The sequence below is a fragment of the Carcharodon carcharias genome, chromosome 18, assembly GCF_017639515.1.
Source record: "Carcharodon carcharias isolate sCarCar2 chromosome 18, sCarCar2.pri, whole genome shotgun sequence".
Lineage (NCBI taxonomy): Eukaryota > Metazoa > Chordata > Chondrichthyes > Lamniformes > Lamnidae > Carcharodon > Carcharodon carcharias.
The window spans coordinates 103,559,497-103,576,120 of NC_054484.1; the positions used below are offsets into that span (position 1 = coordinate 103,559,497).

At 40.7% G+C, this 16,624-nt stretch overlaps 1 protein-coding gene across 3 annotated transcripts in view; it reads right to left on the reverse strand.

The window, feature by feature from the left end:
* Positions 1 to 5,282: 5,282 nt before the first annotated feature.
* Positions 5,283 to 16,624, reverse strand: part of txlng (taxilin gamma) — a 60,669-nt gene continuing 49,327 nt past the window's right edge. For 2 of the 3 annotated variants that reach the window (XM_041210738.1, XM_041210739.1), the window contains 6 exons: positions 15,608 to 15,802; positions 13,563 to 13,682; positions 11,988 to 12,062; positions 11,282 to 11,374; positions 8,348 to 8,443; positions 5,283 to 5,869 (listed from right to left, as the gene is read on the reverse strand). In XM_041210738.1, the coding sequence (XP_041066672.1) occupies positions 5,534 to 5,869; positions 8,348 to 8,443; positions 11,282 to 11,374; positions 11,988 to 12,062; positions 13,563 to 13,682; positions 15,608 to 15,802 (915 nt within the window). In that variant the 3' untranslated portion in view covers positions 5,283 to 5,533. The remainder of the gene's footprint in view (positions 5,870 to 8,347; positions 8,444 to 11,281; positions 11,375 to 11,987; positions 12,063 to 13,562; positions 13,683 to 15,607; positions 15,803 to 16,624) is intronic. The other variant, XM_041210740.1, reaches the window with a different exon arrangement.

The window sequence follows — 16,624 nt, forward strand, 5'->3', positions numbered from 1 at the left end:
TGGGTGTCTACAGGCTATGTTTCCACTGCCTGCCCAAAGCAAACCCTAGTCTGAGTGATTTCTAACTGTACAGTGATCACTTTAACCAACTAACACGTGTGTGAGATGTCTGTCTTCCTCTGTGTGAGGCTGTTCCAGGTGTTACTCAATAATTCTGCCTCAATCTCATTGGAACGATAAAGTACATCCTACTGCTCCATGGTACAGAACAAGTTGACACACCGATTCACTCCATGGGTGGGTCAACTACAGAACTTAAAAACCTGCTCTGATTTTAATGATTTGGAAGTTTATCAGAGGCTGCAAATATAAAGTTGAGAACAGTGCTGAATAGAATGACTTGAGTTCAACTTCAAATAGACTTAATACTTTGCTTGAAATGTAATAACTAAACTGATTACTACTGAGAAAACTTCACAAGCATTGTTTGAAATAAGGATTTGAGGGCATTGAGCTACAGACACTTCTCAACTTGTTTTTTTTCCCTGAATATCTCTGCAGAACTGCCGTATCTTTTACAATAGGGCAGCAATTGAACTTTAGATTCAACTGAGATCATCAGCCTATGAGATTGTAGGGAAAGCAGCCATGGGCTTGTTACTTGTACATTAAAGAGGAACTACTCAAGTATACACAGACTGGATTTTTGCTCCTTTTTTGGCATTGACAAATACACCAAATGCCTAGTTCACGTCTTAATCAAGGCCCCAGTAGCCAATAGGATGGGAAACCCAGTTTGCCACCCTCCCTGAGCTAGATTTAACACAGGCAGCTTCTAGGAGAATAGCATCCCAAGGAAAGAACACTGTACACCAAAAGATAAAATCCACCCACTCCCAAATCTAATCTTAAGTTATCTGTTAAGAACGCACATGGATATGATTACCAACATCAAATCTTGCAGAGAAGATGCAAGATACATAGGTTGTTAAATGAAATTTATACGTGAATAGTGTTGTTTACCTTCTCCAACACAGCTACTACTGCAAAGCACCATCTGCTGTTTTGTAAATTCATATGTAGAAAACCACATTCCATAGTGTAATACAACTTTCAGTTGTGCACTAGGACTTTAGAAAAGTTAATATCTTTGCTTCATCCTCCCAAAATTTCTGTCCACCCCTTAAGGAACTGATTCTGGATACAGTCCCACAGGCACCTGAACCCCATGAGCATTCCTTCTGAGACAGTCTGCAGCGCAAGCTTTGTCAGGCTGCTTTCTCTAGACAAAGGTAAGATACATCAAGCTCTGAGAGTTATTGAGGCTCATATACAAAAGGCAACCAAAGGACCTATTGTTGCATTTCAGCAACTAAGGATCAATGGCTGTACCCAAAGGTCTGGCATAGCGCTTGACCTCTCTGAATCAAAACCGTGGCTTTAAAGGCTACTGTTAATTTTAAGCCCTGGCACCCAGACACTGTTGCTTAAAACTCGTAGTGCAGGTCATTTTCATGTAATACAAGGAGCTATGTCTCAAAATAAGAATTTATGCCCGAGAGGTTTGTAGGTTCACATTTTTATAACTTCCGGGAGAAAAACATGAGAACGTGAAAAGAAACCTGAAGTGACGTATCAAGTGGAATGCTTCACAGATTACATTAAATACTTTCACTGACTTGACACCTGCCAAGTGGCAAAGAAAACAAATAACCATGCCATCATCTTTGGGTACTCGATATTTAAGCACACACAAAACACAGCATCTTCCTCACAAGAGTAGTGTGAACCTTGCAAGAGCCAAGACAGCTCATAACAAAAGGTGTTTCACTGGGCATCAGAGCCAAGGGACATTTGATAAAGGTAGAATGGAAAGCTAGCAGGAAGCACTGCACAGAAGCAACATCCCCTTTAATTCCCCTTTGCTGTGTGCCACCCTTTTGTTGCACTGTGTGGCCCCTTTAAGATGCCGCGTAGCTGCGCACGTCCACATCTTAACAAGGACCACTTCTTATGCGTGCCACGTTTGTTCCCTGTGCAGCACATTCTCGAGTGCTGCACAGCAGCGGTGTAGCTTTTTGGGAACGCTGCAAAGGGGATACATTGGTTATTCGTTTGACTGAAGCAGACAGGAAAAGTTTAATAAAATATAGCAACCAGTAGTTCATGAGAAATTTTCAAGTAGTCCATTTCTAATGAAAACGTTATGGTGGATCTTCACCTGCAGAGAAGATTCCCAGCATCCTCTTCCTCAAATAGGAAGTTACAAATTCTTCCTACTCCCCATTCCCAAAGCTATTCTATAAATGAGTTGATGAAAACAAAGGATAAAAATGATACTTATATGCATTATGTCCCTAAGTATCAGGGGCAGGTCAGACCAGAAGACACTAGTGAAGAATTTGATATGTCAAAAGGAAAAAAGAGGAATGCTTGTAGAAGCTACAGTACTTCATTTATTTCACTGGATCATAAGTGGGCTCAAAGTTGGAGTGGAGTGGGAAGACCTTTGCTGAAACCGGGCTGATCAGTCCTATATATTCTCAGGTCAAAGGTCAGTATGGAACACAACAAAACAGATTTTTAACCTCATCTGGAAATGTGTTCAACTCAGGGCAAAATGCACCAGAGGTTTTTTTCTTGTGTTACCCAAATAAAAACTAACAAATCGACATGCCCTGCTTTTGAAAACCTAATTGGTTGCCCAATGCTATTCACATCTGGTAGTCTGGGCTCACTTTTGATCCAATTTATCGTGTGGAAGAGTTTGCAAATGGCTCAGTACAGGAATTGCAATCCACATCCCTCATCATGTGGAGTAAACATATGCTACTAGACCTATGGATCTGATAGACTGGGGAAGAGTATTGCTCATTGACAGATCTGAGAGTAGGAAAGAGTATATCAATAACCTTCCAAAAACTCTATAAACTGAAGAAAGTTCAGAGAGATGAATACTGTTAAATACATGAAAATCTGAATACATGGAATATAGCTCAAATCAGGATTTCTGGAATGGGAATTGTATGGTCCAATAGATAATATATTCATAGAGCAGATGATAATGGGATGATTTATAAATAATTATGTCTATTAAAAACCAAGACCACCTCACAATCAATTCAGATATCTCTCATTTTCATTCATGCCCAGGGCTCAAATTGGTCATTTTATTGAAAATTTGCCAACAATTTTGAGCTGGCATCCATAAGTTTTCCATTTAATTATGAAAGCTCAATTTTGACAGACACTCCCCATATATGGGTTACTTCAGTGGACAAAAAAAATGGCAGAGGATAACATGGGAAAATGTGAAATTGTCTACTTTGGCAGGAAGAATAGTAAAGCAGTATTTTTTTCAAAATGGAGAGAGATTGCAGAACTCGGGGGTACAGAGGGATCTGGTTGTCCTGGTATATGAATCATAAGAAGTCAGTATGTAGGTATAGCAAGTGATTAGGAAGGCAAATGGAATGTTGTTGTTTATTGTACGGGGAATGGAATATAAAAGTGGGGAAGTTTTACTGTGACTGTACAGGGCCTTGGTGAGATCACATCTGGAGTACTATGCACAGTTTTGGTCTCCTTATTTGAAAAGGGTACAATTTCATTAGCAGTTCAGAGAAAGTTTACTCAACTCATTCCTGGGATGAGGGGCTTATCTTATGAAGAAAGGTTCAGCATCTACCCATTGGAGTTTAGAAGAATGAGAGGATCTTAGTGAAACATATAAGATCCTGAGGGGACTTAATAGGATGGGTGTTTCGTCTTGTGGGGGAGACTAGAACTAGGAGCCACAGTTTAAAATAAGTGATCTCCCTTTTAAACGGAGATGAGGAGAAATATTTTCCCTGAGGGTCATTATTCTGTGGAATTCTCTTCCCCAGAAAGCAGTGAAGGCTGGGTCATTGTATTGACTCGAGGCTGAATTAGATGGATCTTTCATAGATAAGGAAGTCAAGGGTTACGGGGGAAAACAGGAAGGTGAGGTTGAGACCACAATCAGCCATGATCTTATTAAATGGTGGAGCAGGCTCGAAGGGCCAAATGGCCTACTCCTGCTCATAAGTCATATGTACCTATCTATATATAGATTGACACCTACACTTTATGCTGAATTCAGTGGTGAGAATGAGATAGTTATTTATTTTTGGTACCTAGTATTTAGTAGTCACTAGCCAGGCATAATTATAGAGACTAAAAGCCTCCTCTATACTCCAAATGTGTCTCAATATTAACCTCAAACCCAATTTTAAACTCAAATCTTCCCCCTGCCCAATTTAACTTGTGTTTATTTTTCCACCTACAATGGCTCTGAGGGAGTAGCTCTATCAAAGACAGCCTTGTGCTGTAGAGATACAAACTCAGAGATGAAGACTGCCAAGATTAATTTCATTTGGAACTCTTGGAGCCAGAGGCACACAATTTTTATCCCCTTAGCTTTGGTCTAGGTTCAAATCCTGAGGTGAAAGGATAGTGCAGTTACCACAGCTACATTATTTTAAAAAATTGTCTCAGGGAAAATATTCCCTTTATTCTTAAAAATAAATGAAGGAAAACAATAAATAAAATGGTGGCTTTGACCAAACAGACTACAAAAAAAAAAATGAAATACTAGACTTTCTTAGGTCACTTGCTACTAACAAATCAGGCTCAGCTCCAATGGCAGGACATCAGAACTTTCAAACTAACAAAAATGTGGTGTAAGAACAGCATGCCAAATTAAGCTCAATCCCAACGTTCATTTATTGAGGATAAAAATTAACTGGAAGCTTCTTTTTAACAGTGGCATAGGCAGTAGAACACTGACTATAAAGCCACTAGACTGATGGCACTCTGGTTCTTTATAATTCCAGGGATGGTATAAGGACAACAATAACTAACAGGCAACGACCCCAATTCAAGTGGCATAAACTAGTGTTGCTTCACTTCTCTGCACCTCTGCTGAACTGAAGGCCAATGGGGAACAGCCAATGCTCCAAAATATCTCAAACTCTGCTTGTGGACCCGGTTTCCTGTCCATTTTTAACAGCCGAAGCAGTCTACAATCAGTGACCACTCTCCTACTTTCCAGCTCTTAACATTAACTGTTCCCACATCTGCCAGAAGTTTCAATCAAGAAGCAGTGCTTTATGGAAGAACGAGATTCCCAAAACACGCTGTCAGAATAGCTGATAGCAATCCCATTTGTGGAAGCATGTCCCAACCAAATGTGTCCAGTTGCACCTAAATTGCAAAAAAAAAAGCTTGATTTTTAAAAAAATGTTATTCATCTGTTATTAAAATTGCATGAAATGTTTACATCTCAGTCCAAGTATTGAGAGTCGAGGTGGATTGCAATGTCAAAAAATTCCATTTTAAAAAGGATGAAACAAATATAATCAGTTATGAAAATTTATAAAGTAGACTAACTTGACCCACCATACAGCTACTTGAACCACATAAATTCCTTTTTCCCCTAAGAAAATACAGATATGGTAGAAAAATGTGTAAGAAATTCTCACCACAAAGCCAATAATTACCAAGAACAAGTCAAACAATAATTACACAAAAATATATAACTCCACACAATTCTTCTTTAAAACAGATAATCTTAGTCAACAGAATCAATGCCTGAAGCCGCAACAGCATTTTCTAGATCTCCAGTTGAACACTCTTGATCTAAAATAGCTGTAGCATGAGACTGCCTTCCTCCTTCCTCCTGACTTGAAGTGTTCACCTCAGCCAATTCTAAAGGATCTGGGGTCTTGCATGCCCGGTATTCCTCTTCTGTCAGGTCTAAAGACCCATCATTTCCTGAAAGCTGACACTGAAGAAGCTGCACTTTTTTATTCAGGTCATTTCTCTCTGTCTGCAGGGCCCTGCAAAGCTTTTCCAACCGCTCCAGTTTCACTTGTAGACCCTTGTATTCCTTATCTCGAAGCGTTTTCTGTACAAAATTTAAAAGAGCAAAAAAAAATCTCTTCAATATGTTACAAATTCCAGCCATTTACTTTATACTTGCTGCATCTATTCTTAAATTTTGAAATGCTATGATAACCACTGTAGTCCTGAGAGACTGCTACACTGTCAGGGGTGCCATTTTTCGGATGAAACTATAAACCAAAGCCCCTTCTGCTCTCTCAAGTGGATGGAAAAGCTCCAATGACACTATTTTGAAGAGAAGGAAGGTGCCTCCCAGTGTCCTGGTCAATATTTACCCCTCAACCAACATTACAAAATCAGATTATCTGGTCATAGTCATATTGCTGTTTGTGGGAGCTTGCTGTGCACAAATTGGCTGTCGTGTTTCCCTTATTACAACAGCGACTACACTTCAGAAGGTCTTAATTGGCTATAATGCGCTTTGGGATATTCTGTAATTGTGAAAGAATTATCCAAACACAGAACAATTTGATGTTGATGTCTGAGCATTTAGGGACTGCCCATCTCCGCCTTGTTTCAGAAGGTGGTTTTGTCTTCCAACAGCTCTGCGCATGAGGGAGGAGTAAAGGTTCAAAGTAATGGCATGCTAATTCTGAGCAAAGGGAAGGCTAAGGAAGAACGGAAATGGAGAGCACTATCCCTGTAGATTTCTAAGTGCTTTTCTCCCTCCCATTACTCTAAAATCTGCAAAGAAGAAACAGCCAAAACAAGCCTTTGATCTGGTCTCCTTACAAAGGATTAAAAACTCTATTAAATGCTAGTATCCATTTCGAAAAACACACAGAAGCTTGTCAGCAAGGGACAGAGAACACTTGGTCTGCGGAACCTCTTAAGGGAGGGTGCACAAGTTTCACTAGTACATAGGAGTAGGTGATGGCATGGTGGTATTATTACTGGACTGGTATTCCAGAGGTTCGATCCCACCACAGCAGATTGTGAAATTTGAATTCAATAAAACCTGATGATGATGACCATGAAACCACTGCCGACTGTCGTAAAAACCCATCTAGTTCACTCATGTCCTTTAGGGAAGGAAATCTGCCATCCTTACCTGGTCTGGCCCACATGTGACTCCAGACCCACAGCCATGTAGTTGACTCTTAAATGCCCTCTAAACAAGGGGCAATTAGGGATGGGCAATAAATGCTGGCCTAGCCAGCGATGCCCACATCCCATGAGCAAATTTAAAAAAAAACTCCATCTACATATTAAACATGGGAAGAGGGCCAAAGAGGGTAAAAAAGATAACTAAATCTAAAACATTTCTGGGTGTAGATCTCCACAGGGAGTGCTTTCACAAGTGGTAACTAGAAGTAAATACGGGGCTGTTAGTCAAGATGACTGATTAACCCACCAGCCCGTGCTCACCATTTACTTTTCACATTGTGAGTGTTATAATATTGACCGGTATTATAGCTGGAGAATGTGCCTTTATGTTCCAGCCCCCTTCATACTGCACTGTAACAGAAGATGCTTTTATTTAAGGAAATGCCTCACAATTGCCAAATAATATGACAATATAGAAACAAGGGACTATTGCAGTTAAAAATATTTATCCCAAACTTTTAGTGCAACATGCAGCTAAATGAGCCTTTCAGTGGCAGAGATCCAGATAATAATCAGAATTTTAACTGTAAAAATTAGAAACTGTGCAAGCGACAGTAATTTTCCTATAGGAGGTTACTTATCATGTGGTTCTTTATATTGGGCAAAGAGAGGGAAAATTGGACAAACCGCTTGAACAAGCAACCTTTTTTCTCAAAAATAAAATGCATGTGTAGTGTAGGAATTGTAGAGTTCAAATGAATGGGAGGAGTCACTAGTATGGAAGGAGCAGAATTCTATGCCTATGGATTTTCACAGACCCGATCATGGGCCAAGAACCAAATGCAACATTCTGCCCAAAGTCCCAAAATACTTGCCACCCACAATGTGCAGCACAGAGTGTTCTTTCTCTACAATTCTTAGTGCAGGGAAAAAGGAATTTTCATTCAAACTTCCATCACTCATTGATAAATTTCAGCATGTAACACACCTCCAACCTAAGGCAAAAAAAAAGCAGTTCTTCTGCATTCTCTCTAATTGTCAACAGCTGCCTGCCTGCAGATGCATTATAAAGCCGAAAATATACACTTTCAAAGAGGGTGATTGAGGTGTAATTTTTCAGAGGGAAGATATTGAGCTCACTGGAATCTTCAATATTGTATCTCCTAACCTTTGCCTCCTACACCCCCAATCTTGACAGCACCAGTTTATCACCTCAGGAATATTTTAAATTTCAACCCTTTCCATGCTTTTTGACCACATTCTGAATTAGAAAGTTATATAAGATCAGTTTTGTAGATCTGCAATGAAGCAGGTTGCTCAGAAAAATCTCAAGGTTACAAGTCTGGAATTAGCATTCTTCTGTGCGAAGCAGCACCTGTGCACACAACACAATCAACGAAGAGCTATGGACGGTTAACAAAGAGATAGCACACACCTCTTCGGCCATTTGTAAGAGTGCTTTGTTATTGTTTTCCCACTTAGTACGCCATACTGTAGTTTCTTTTTCCAGCTTCTTGATCTTCTTCGTCATCTGCAGAAGGGAGAAACACAAGACCCCATTCAGTGTGACACCACACCAAAACACATTTAACCCTCCCCAGTGGACCATCCTTACATAAATCGCAAACGTGGGCTATGTTTTCTCCTTGAAACAGTCATCTACTCTCTTGCTTCTAAAGCAAAGTAATTCACCTGGTTTACCAGAAGAAAGTGTATCAATTAAACATATCCCTTGGCCAAACTATGTGCTTTAATGCCATCAAGTACCACACCTACAGACTCAAAATGTCAGAGAAGAGTTCCACTCACCAATTTCTCTCAGACACAGTTTAAATTGAGATTGTTGTTGTTGTTGGTGGGGTGGGGTGGGATGGTGGGGGGTGGGACACACACACACACACACACACACACACACACACAGCATTGCAAAAGGTTCTATTAAGTATTTTTCTGTCACCAATATTGCAGGTTTCCCCAATTCTATTTTATGTTGAAAAAAAGTCCAATTTACAGTGCACAAAAGCAAGAAGTGAGTTAAGTCTCACTATCAATGTCAAACAGGAATCAGGATTATACCATATACTTGGTATCATTGCAGCAATCAATTTTACATTGCAAGGACAACAAGCATTTAGTAGAAAGAAATCAATTTTAGATCTGAGATTTGCTACTCCTTTTTGTCAACTGGGCATGTGACACATGTAGAAACTCCCCACTTCCGTCAGGAGTCTCCAAGCCAACATTCGAGGAAATCTAAAAGCAAAATATTGCAGATACTGGAAATCTGAAATAAAAACAGAAAATGCTGGAAATGCTCAGCAGGTCTGGCAGCATCTGTGGAGATGGAGAAATAGAGTTAATGTTTCAGGCCTATGACCTTTCATCAAAGCTCATCAATTAAAATGCTAACTCTCTTTCCCTCTCCACAGGTGCTGCCAGACTTGCTGAGAATTTTCAGCATTTGTTTTTATTTTTATGCCTAAGAAATCTATGTGAGTAGTTAGCGTTTGCCTGATGTGTAGCAAACATGCTGTACTCCCAGGGACACATGCTGCACCTCAGTGATCAGGCCTTGGTAATGTTTGTGGGGGTAGAAGCAACGCTGGAGCTTAACCAGCAAAACTGTCAACTACCATTAAGCAGGCTTGTCATTGGTTAGCCATTCAGGAATATCCCAACATTGGCTTTCAAGGGTGTCCAGAGCCAAGTGGAAAGAGCTCCAAGTCCGGCAACAGATCTCACCCCTCCAGGCCCCATTAAGCCTTAGCAATCACCAATACGGGCCAGGAGAACTATAGATCTGCTTGGTTCAGGGATTCATTACCAGCTCTGCACAAAGAGCTGACTTGGTTTCAAACTTCAAATTATCAAACGTGCATTTTGGAACTAGCTCAATCCCAAAGGATCCCACCTTCCTCCTTCATTAGACAACTGACAAATGTGAGTTGTACCAAGTGCAGTAGTGTAGTGGTCATGTTACAGGACGAGTAATCCAAAGGCCTGGACTAATAATCCAGAGAATGCAAATTCAAATCCCGCAATAGCAATTTGAGACTTTGAATTTAATTTAAACGATTGTCGTTAAAAACTCAATTGGTTCATTAATGTCCTTTCACAAAGGAAACCTGCCATTCTTACCCAGCCTAGGCTGTCTGTGACTCCAGTCCCACACCAAAAACAGGCAGTCCTTGGATTTATGACAAGATGTGGTTTTCAGGAACCAATTGTAAGTTGAAATGTCGTAACTCGGAACCGATTTTCCCATAAGAACAATGCTATAAATGGGGGATTGGTACCCTATTTTCACTAAAATAACCCCAAATTTTGTACTCAATCAACTATAGACAAGTAATATTGCAACATTAATATATTTATATGTAAATAGCAATCATATTGACATTAAAAAATCAAATAAGATAAAAATACAAATAGAGGTATAGTACAGTACTGTACTAATGGCATCAGAACAGTAACTGAGCGTCTTGAGTCAGGGAGATGGGCAGCGCAGAACGCCGATGCACATGTATGAACATTTGAACTTATTTGCTGGTATGTCACTGTAAAGTCAAAACCAACGTTAAGTGCCGTTCATCGTAACTCGAATGTCATCAAGTAGAGGGCTGCCCAGTGACCTGGCCTAGCAAGTCACTTCATTGCATCTCAGGTTCAAGAAGGTGGCCCACCACCACCTTCTCGGGCAACTCCGGATTGGGCAGTAAGTGCAGCCTCGCCAGCACCACTCACATCAGGAGACTGAAGAAAGGAAAATGCCCTTTACAATGAGTGATCCGTCATCCACTCTTGGTGCCAGCATGCACACAAGCTATGCAGCAACAAACAATGATACCACCAGTTTGTGGGTGGTGGAGGGGGGGTTCGTTTCAGTGCTATTTGCTTGCCATTGTAGAATTCTGGTAGACACTGAACACTAGATGGATGAGCACAGGCCTCTGCATCAAGCCTCCAATACCCCAATCTGATGGGTAACATCAAACTTTGGTCTGGCTTAAAATAAAGGGCACTTATCAGCTACCTTGATAAGGGTTCGGGATGTTTCTCTTTGTGGGCCATGTAAATGCATAGCATGGAGATTGAAGTTTGATATGTAAAGTTCAGATTCATGTTGCCAATTTATTTACATATATCTCAAGTTGCTGATTCGGATTCAATTCCAGCGTACTGATTTAGGATTAATCAAATGAGACAAGGTCTCTTTCCAAAGCCCCAAGTATACAAATTTCAACAAAGACAAACCAGCGACGTAAGGCAGCACCAAAAAAATTAGGCAGAAAAATCCAACGTTGATAATTCAATTATTACAAAATTGAACTAAGCAGAGAGAAAGGTACATTGGTAACTTTGCCTTTACCTTCTCCATTTCTTGCCTGAACGTTGTAAAAACTTCATTGCTCTTTGCCAGTGTGCTCTGGAATTCTTCAAACTTATCCATATAGAGGGAAAGCTTCAAACCAAGAAACACCGCACATGCATTGAATGGTTAGATAATATTATTGCAACAACTAAGATTAAGTATCATGCTAATTAGATCAGGTGTTGCTCACATCAAAAGTGACCAGGTGTCATGCAGTGTATTAGTCTTTTTCTTCCAATTCTGATCTCTCACGTCTCAACATGTTGTCTCTCTTCCTCTGTGGCGTTTGAAGAAGTTTTTTTTTTAAACTCGCTTCACTAAGTTTGTTCTGTTCCCATCATATTTACCTCTGCAGTTGGATTATCTTTTGACTTTACATCTCCTTCCTTCTGGATGAAGAGAGTGTTGTAGGTTGGCAGGGATAGAGGGGTGTTGTGGGGTTGTAGCTACATTTAACAGAGCTGCCACCAGTATAGACATGAGCAGTTCCATCAAACCCAACCTCACACTCGCAATTGCCTGGATGCAGTACCTCGTTTCAGACAGAAGATAGTGAGTGGGGTCTTTGAATGGCAGAAACCATCCTACAGAACATGACTAATGACAGTCCAACAGCACATTCGCTGGTACGTAAAAACATAGTGCTGGCTGGTACGGGGACGGAGCTTAGCTAAAATTACCACTACAGTTTGCTGGAACATACCTGCTGTTTCAGCTGTGCCTCCTGCTGCTTCATGAGTTCACATTTGTGCCTCAATTCAGTAGCTTCCTTTAGCAGCTAACAAAATAGAACAAAAAAAAAGTAATATATTAAAATATGACACATCACCTTCACATTTGGGATGGTGAAACTGCTTTCAGTTCCACCAATGGTGATGTTTCTGGACAAAAGGGAAAAAAAACCACACATACTTCTTTAGGAACCCTGTGATCTATTGGATAAACTGATATATGCTGGCACCAGAGGTGCCTCACACTGCTCCTGCCATATACTTTTGGCACACACACAGCCCATTCAGCTTTGTGGTAATTTTGGAACCTGAAGGTAAGTATTGGATGCCTCCAGAAAAAGAAACAATAAAAGACATTAAAAACATGTTCATAAAAGATGGCCAGTCCAAGTTTAGACAGGCATACCTGAAAATAACTCAAACTAAGTCTTTGAATTTATTGGGAGTTTTAAATGCAAGGAGGAAAACATTTCAGGATTATCAGTCCAAGCCCTCAGTCACAAACTACTCTCCAAGCCAAGTAAACGTGATGTTGTGTCCATCATGAATTGGACTAGCTCCTTCTTTAATTCACTCATGGGATGTGGGCTTCGCTGGCTGGGCCAGCATTTATTGCCCATCCCTAATTGCCCTTGAGAAGGTGATGGTGAGCTGCCTTCTTGAACCTCTGCAGTCCATGAGGTGTAGGTACACTTACTTCACAGATAAAACTAATTTCTACATTTAAAAGTTCTGACTCATCGCTTTTAGCCTCTACAATGAACCTTTTCCTGAAATGAGGCAGGCAAATGATTCCCAAGCCACTGCCCAGTCTACTGTGTAACCAGTGGCTGTGTAATGCAACAGTAGTCTGGGATAAATTCCCTGGTTAATTTTCACTTTGCACCAATCTCAATTTGACTGAGACATTAAAAGCACATTAGTACACAAACATACCACACCAATAGGATGTCTTTTCATTTTAAGACTATGCACTGCACTTGCAGTGGCACTGCAGATAGAAAAGGCATTATCTAACACAAGCTGATTTAATTTTTCACCAAAATGGATTTTTAGACTTGTACAAATTATGAATCTACGTTAAACTCTGTGAATATGTTAACATATTGGAGGGTCTCAAATCCAGGAAAAGAACCATGGGGTTTCAAAATTAAAATAGAGGGGAAAATGCTTTCAGAACTCTAGAGGAAGGATAAAGAGCTAAACAGTGCCCAAAATGACTGTCCCATAATAATAATGCACAATGGAAAAAACTTGGGAAGGAAGGGGGTGTGTGGGAGGTTAAAAAAACAGATGAGGGAATGCTTTACAGTTTCTTAGGAAGCAGTTTAGAACTGAGGCAATTCAAACTTGCTCAGGTAACATATGAGTTAACTAGCCAGTCTTATAAACAAACTGGTCCCATCTTTCAGACTAGTGTAATATTTTTGTTTTACACATTCACATGTACCAGACTTCAAAAAGGGTTGCAATGTATTACAGAAATGTATAATACGCAGCTTCAGTGGAAGTAGGGAAAATATAGTGAATAAACAGCCTTTACTCACAAACTCCCTTTCTCTGTGATGTTCCTCATCCACCTCTTTCATAATCTCTGTCGTTCGCTGAAGTTTGGCATCAACCAACTGCTGTTGCAACTCCTTGTGCTTGAACACCTTGTCAATGTGCTATGTAGGAGTGGAAAGAGAAGGAAAAAGGCAACATAAACTATCAAAGATTCACAAACCCACCAATGACATAGTTAACATGTAGCAGCATCCGTAACTAAAGTAATCAGCAGAATCAGAATCACACAGTTCAGGAGAGGCCCTTTGGCCCATTGAGTCTGCACTGACACGTGAGAAACACCTGACCTACCTACCTAACCCCATTTACCAGCACTTGGCCCATAGCCTTGAATGTTATGATATGCCAAGTGCTCATCCAGGTACTTTTTAAAGGATGTGAGCCAACCCATCTCCACCACCCTCCCAGGCAGCGCCACCATTCCACACCATCACCACCCTCTGGGTGAAAAGATTTTTCCTCACATTCCCCCCTAAACCTCCTGCCCCTCACCTTGAACTTATGTCCCCTCGTGACTGACCCTTCAACTAAGGGGAATAGCTGCTCCATCCACCCTGTCCATGCCCCCCATAATCTTGTACACCTCAATCAGGTCGCCCCTCAGTCTTCTCTGCTCTAACGAAAACAACCCAAGTCTATCCAACCTCTCTTCATAACTTAAATGTCTCATCCCAGGCAACATCCTGGTGAATCTCCTCTACACCCCCTCCAGTGCAATCACATCCTCCCTATAATGTGGCGACCAGAACTGCACACAGCTGTGGCCTCACCAAGGTTCTATACAATTCCAACATGACCTCCCTACTTCTATAATCTATGCCTCAATTGATAAAGGCGTGTCCCATATGCCTTTTTCACCACCCCATTAACATTCCCCTCTGCCTTCAAAGATCTATGGACACACATGCCAAGGTCCCTTTGTTCCTCAGAACTTCCTAGTGCCACGCTGTTCATTGAATACTTCCATGTCAAATTACTCCTTCCTAAATGTATCACTTCACACTTTTCAGGGTTAAATTCCATCTGCCACTTATCTGACCATTTGACCATCCCATCTATATCTTCCTGCAGCCCAAGGCACTCAACCTCACTGTTAACCACCCGGCCAACTTTTGTGTTGTCCACAAACTTACTAATCCTATCCCCCACATAGTTATCTATGTCATTTATATAAATGACGAATAATAGGGAACCCAGCACTGATCCCTGTGGTACGCCACTGGACACTGGCTTCCAGTCACTAAAGCATCCTTCTGTCACCACCCTCTGCCTCCTACAACTAAGCCAATTTTGAGCAGCATCGATCCATTTAAAAACTCCCCTTGATCATTGGGAAAGTGCTACTTCAATTTAACTGCATTTGACAACAGTAAAAAGCCATGAAGTGCTAAGAGACAAAGTAAATAGCCCAATTAAAATGGATTTTCTACCTATTACTCAGAGTGCCCCTGACACCAGAAGCTACAGCAAGTTCTATAGGTGTTGCAATTAGATATTGAAAACACCACGTACACACAAAACAAATAACTTCCTTTAATATCCAGGTCTCTTTGGGTTAAAGCCAATCTGGAACAACATTTCCCACGCTCATACACACACCATCCAAAGCATAACCACAGTAAAATTGCAGCCACCCAGCCATTCCAGTCCCGTATTTCTCCCATTATATCACATGGCCAATTTGCCAATGGCCAAGATTACAAAGTTATGAATGGACTTGTGAAACCACCACTGAAGTCCATGCTTCCAGGAATGCAGCCTGTAGATGCTGTGTAAAAGGCTGGATGTTAGCTTTCCATACATCTATTACAATACGTTTGTTAGAGAATGACCTATCTGGGCTATTCGATACCATTAGAAAATAAGGAAAAGAAATGTGCAAATGTGCAAACTCCTACAACAGCAAATGTTGCTCAAAAAGAAGTATGAAAATCTAAGCTGTGAAACTGGAAAGCTTCTGATATTTTAGCATCTGCAGTTCTCCATTACAAGCAAAATGCAAGGCTCCAAAGCAACCCCAAATCACCTCTTCTCGCAGCTCATACTGTTCTATTAGTTTCTTCAGTTGCTCAGCAAGTTCAATGTTTTCCTGTCGCAACTTAGTGTTGTGTAGGTTGTGCTGATCCATCTGGGCCTGAATTTCATTGAGGGTCATCTGAAAATGCGCTGTCACTTCCTTGCGACGCTCTTCTTCCTCCCGAGCTCGCTGCATGTTTTCCTCCTGCATAATTTAAAAATGCTTTCGCGGTCAGTTCATTACCCCAAGTGAATTCCTGCCAAATGCAAAGAAAACCATTCACAAAAGCTGGATCAGGACATTTAGCCACTTAGCAATCAGAGTACTGAAGACGCCAAATAGCTATTTATGGATTTTAATGGGCAGAGTTAGTGACCAACAAAACTCCCAAGTTTTCCTGTGGCAGGGCATTTAATAGCATCTGCCACTATTTAGGCTTGCCCCTGCATATTTAGGATTTTCCACTTCTTGCGTAAAAAGTGAGTGAAATTGCAAGTTGGTAGTGAGGGAACCAGGGCATTTGGAACCTGAGCGAACGGGGAAAGCAACGGCGTATCTCCCTAACCAATTGGATTGCAGGGTTGTGAAATTAACAGCACAAGGACTGAGGAGGAAGTGTAAATCAGAATGGGTGAATTAATGTTAAATCAGGTCCAGAAAGGGAAATAAAATGAGGGAAAGGAAGACCAGTTTGAGAGATATAGAGAGACAAAGAAAAAGTAAAAATATTAGATTTTTAAAAATCTACAACAATTAAAATGTGAAACAGTCAGACTCTATACTTCAATTTTGTGTAGAGAGGTTGTTTGACAAGAATCCATGTTAAACATGTCATTAAAAGGGTATTTGACAAGACTTAGCTTTGTGATGGTTTTGTTTGCATTCACCCTGCAAATTCAGAAAGGTCTTACCATTCAGTGCCTTTTAATGATGAACCAGACAGTGAGCTACCATTTTCATAAGCTTTTGGATATTCATGTTTAACCGCATGTCTGAAGCTCTTGTGCCACTTACATATACACAATG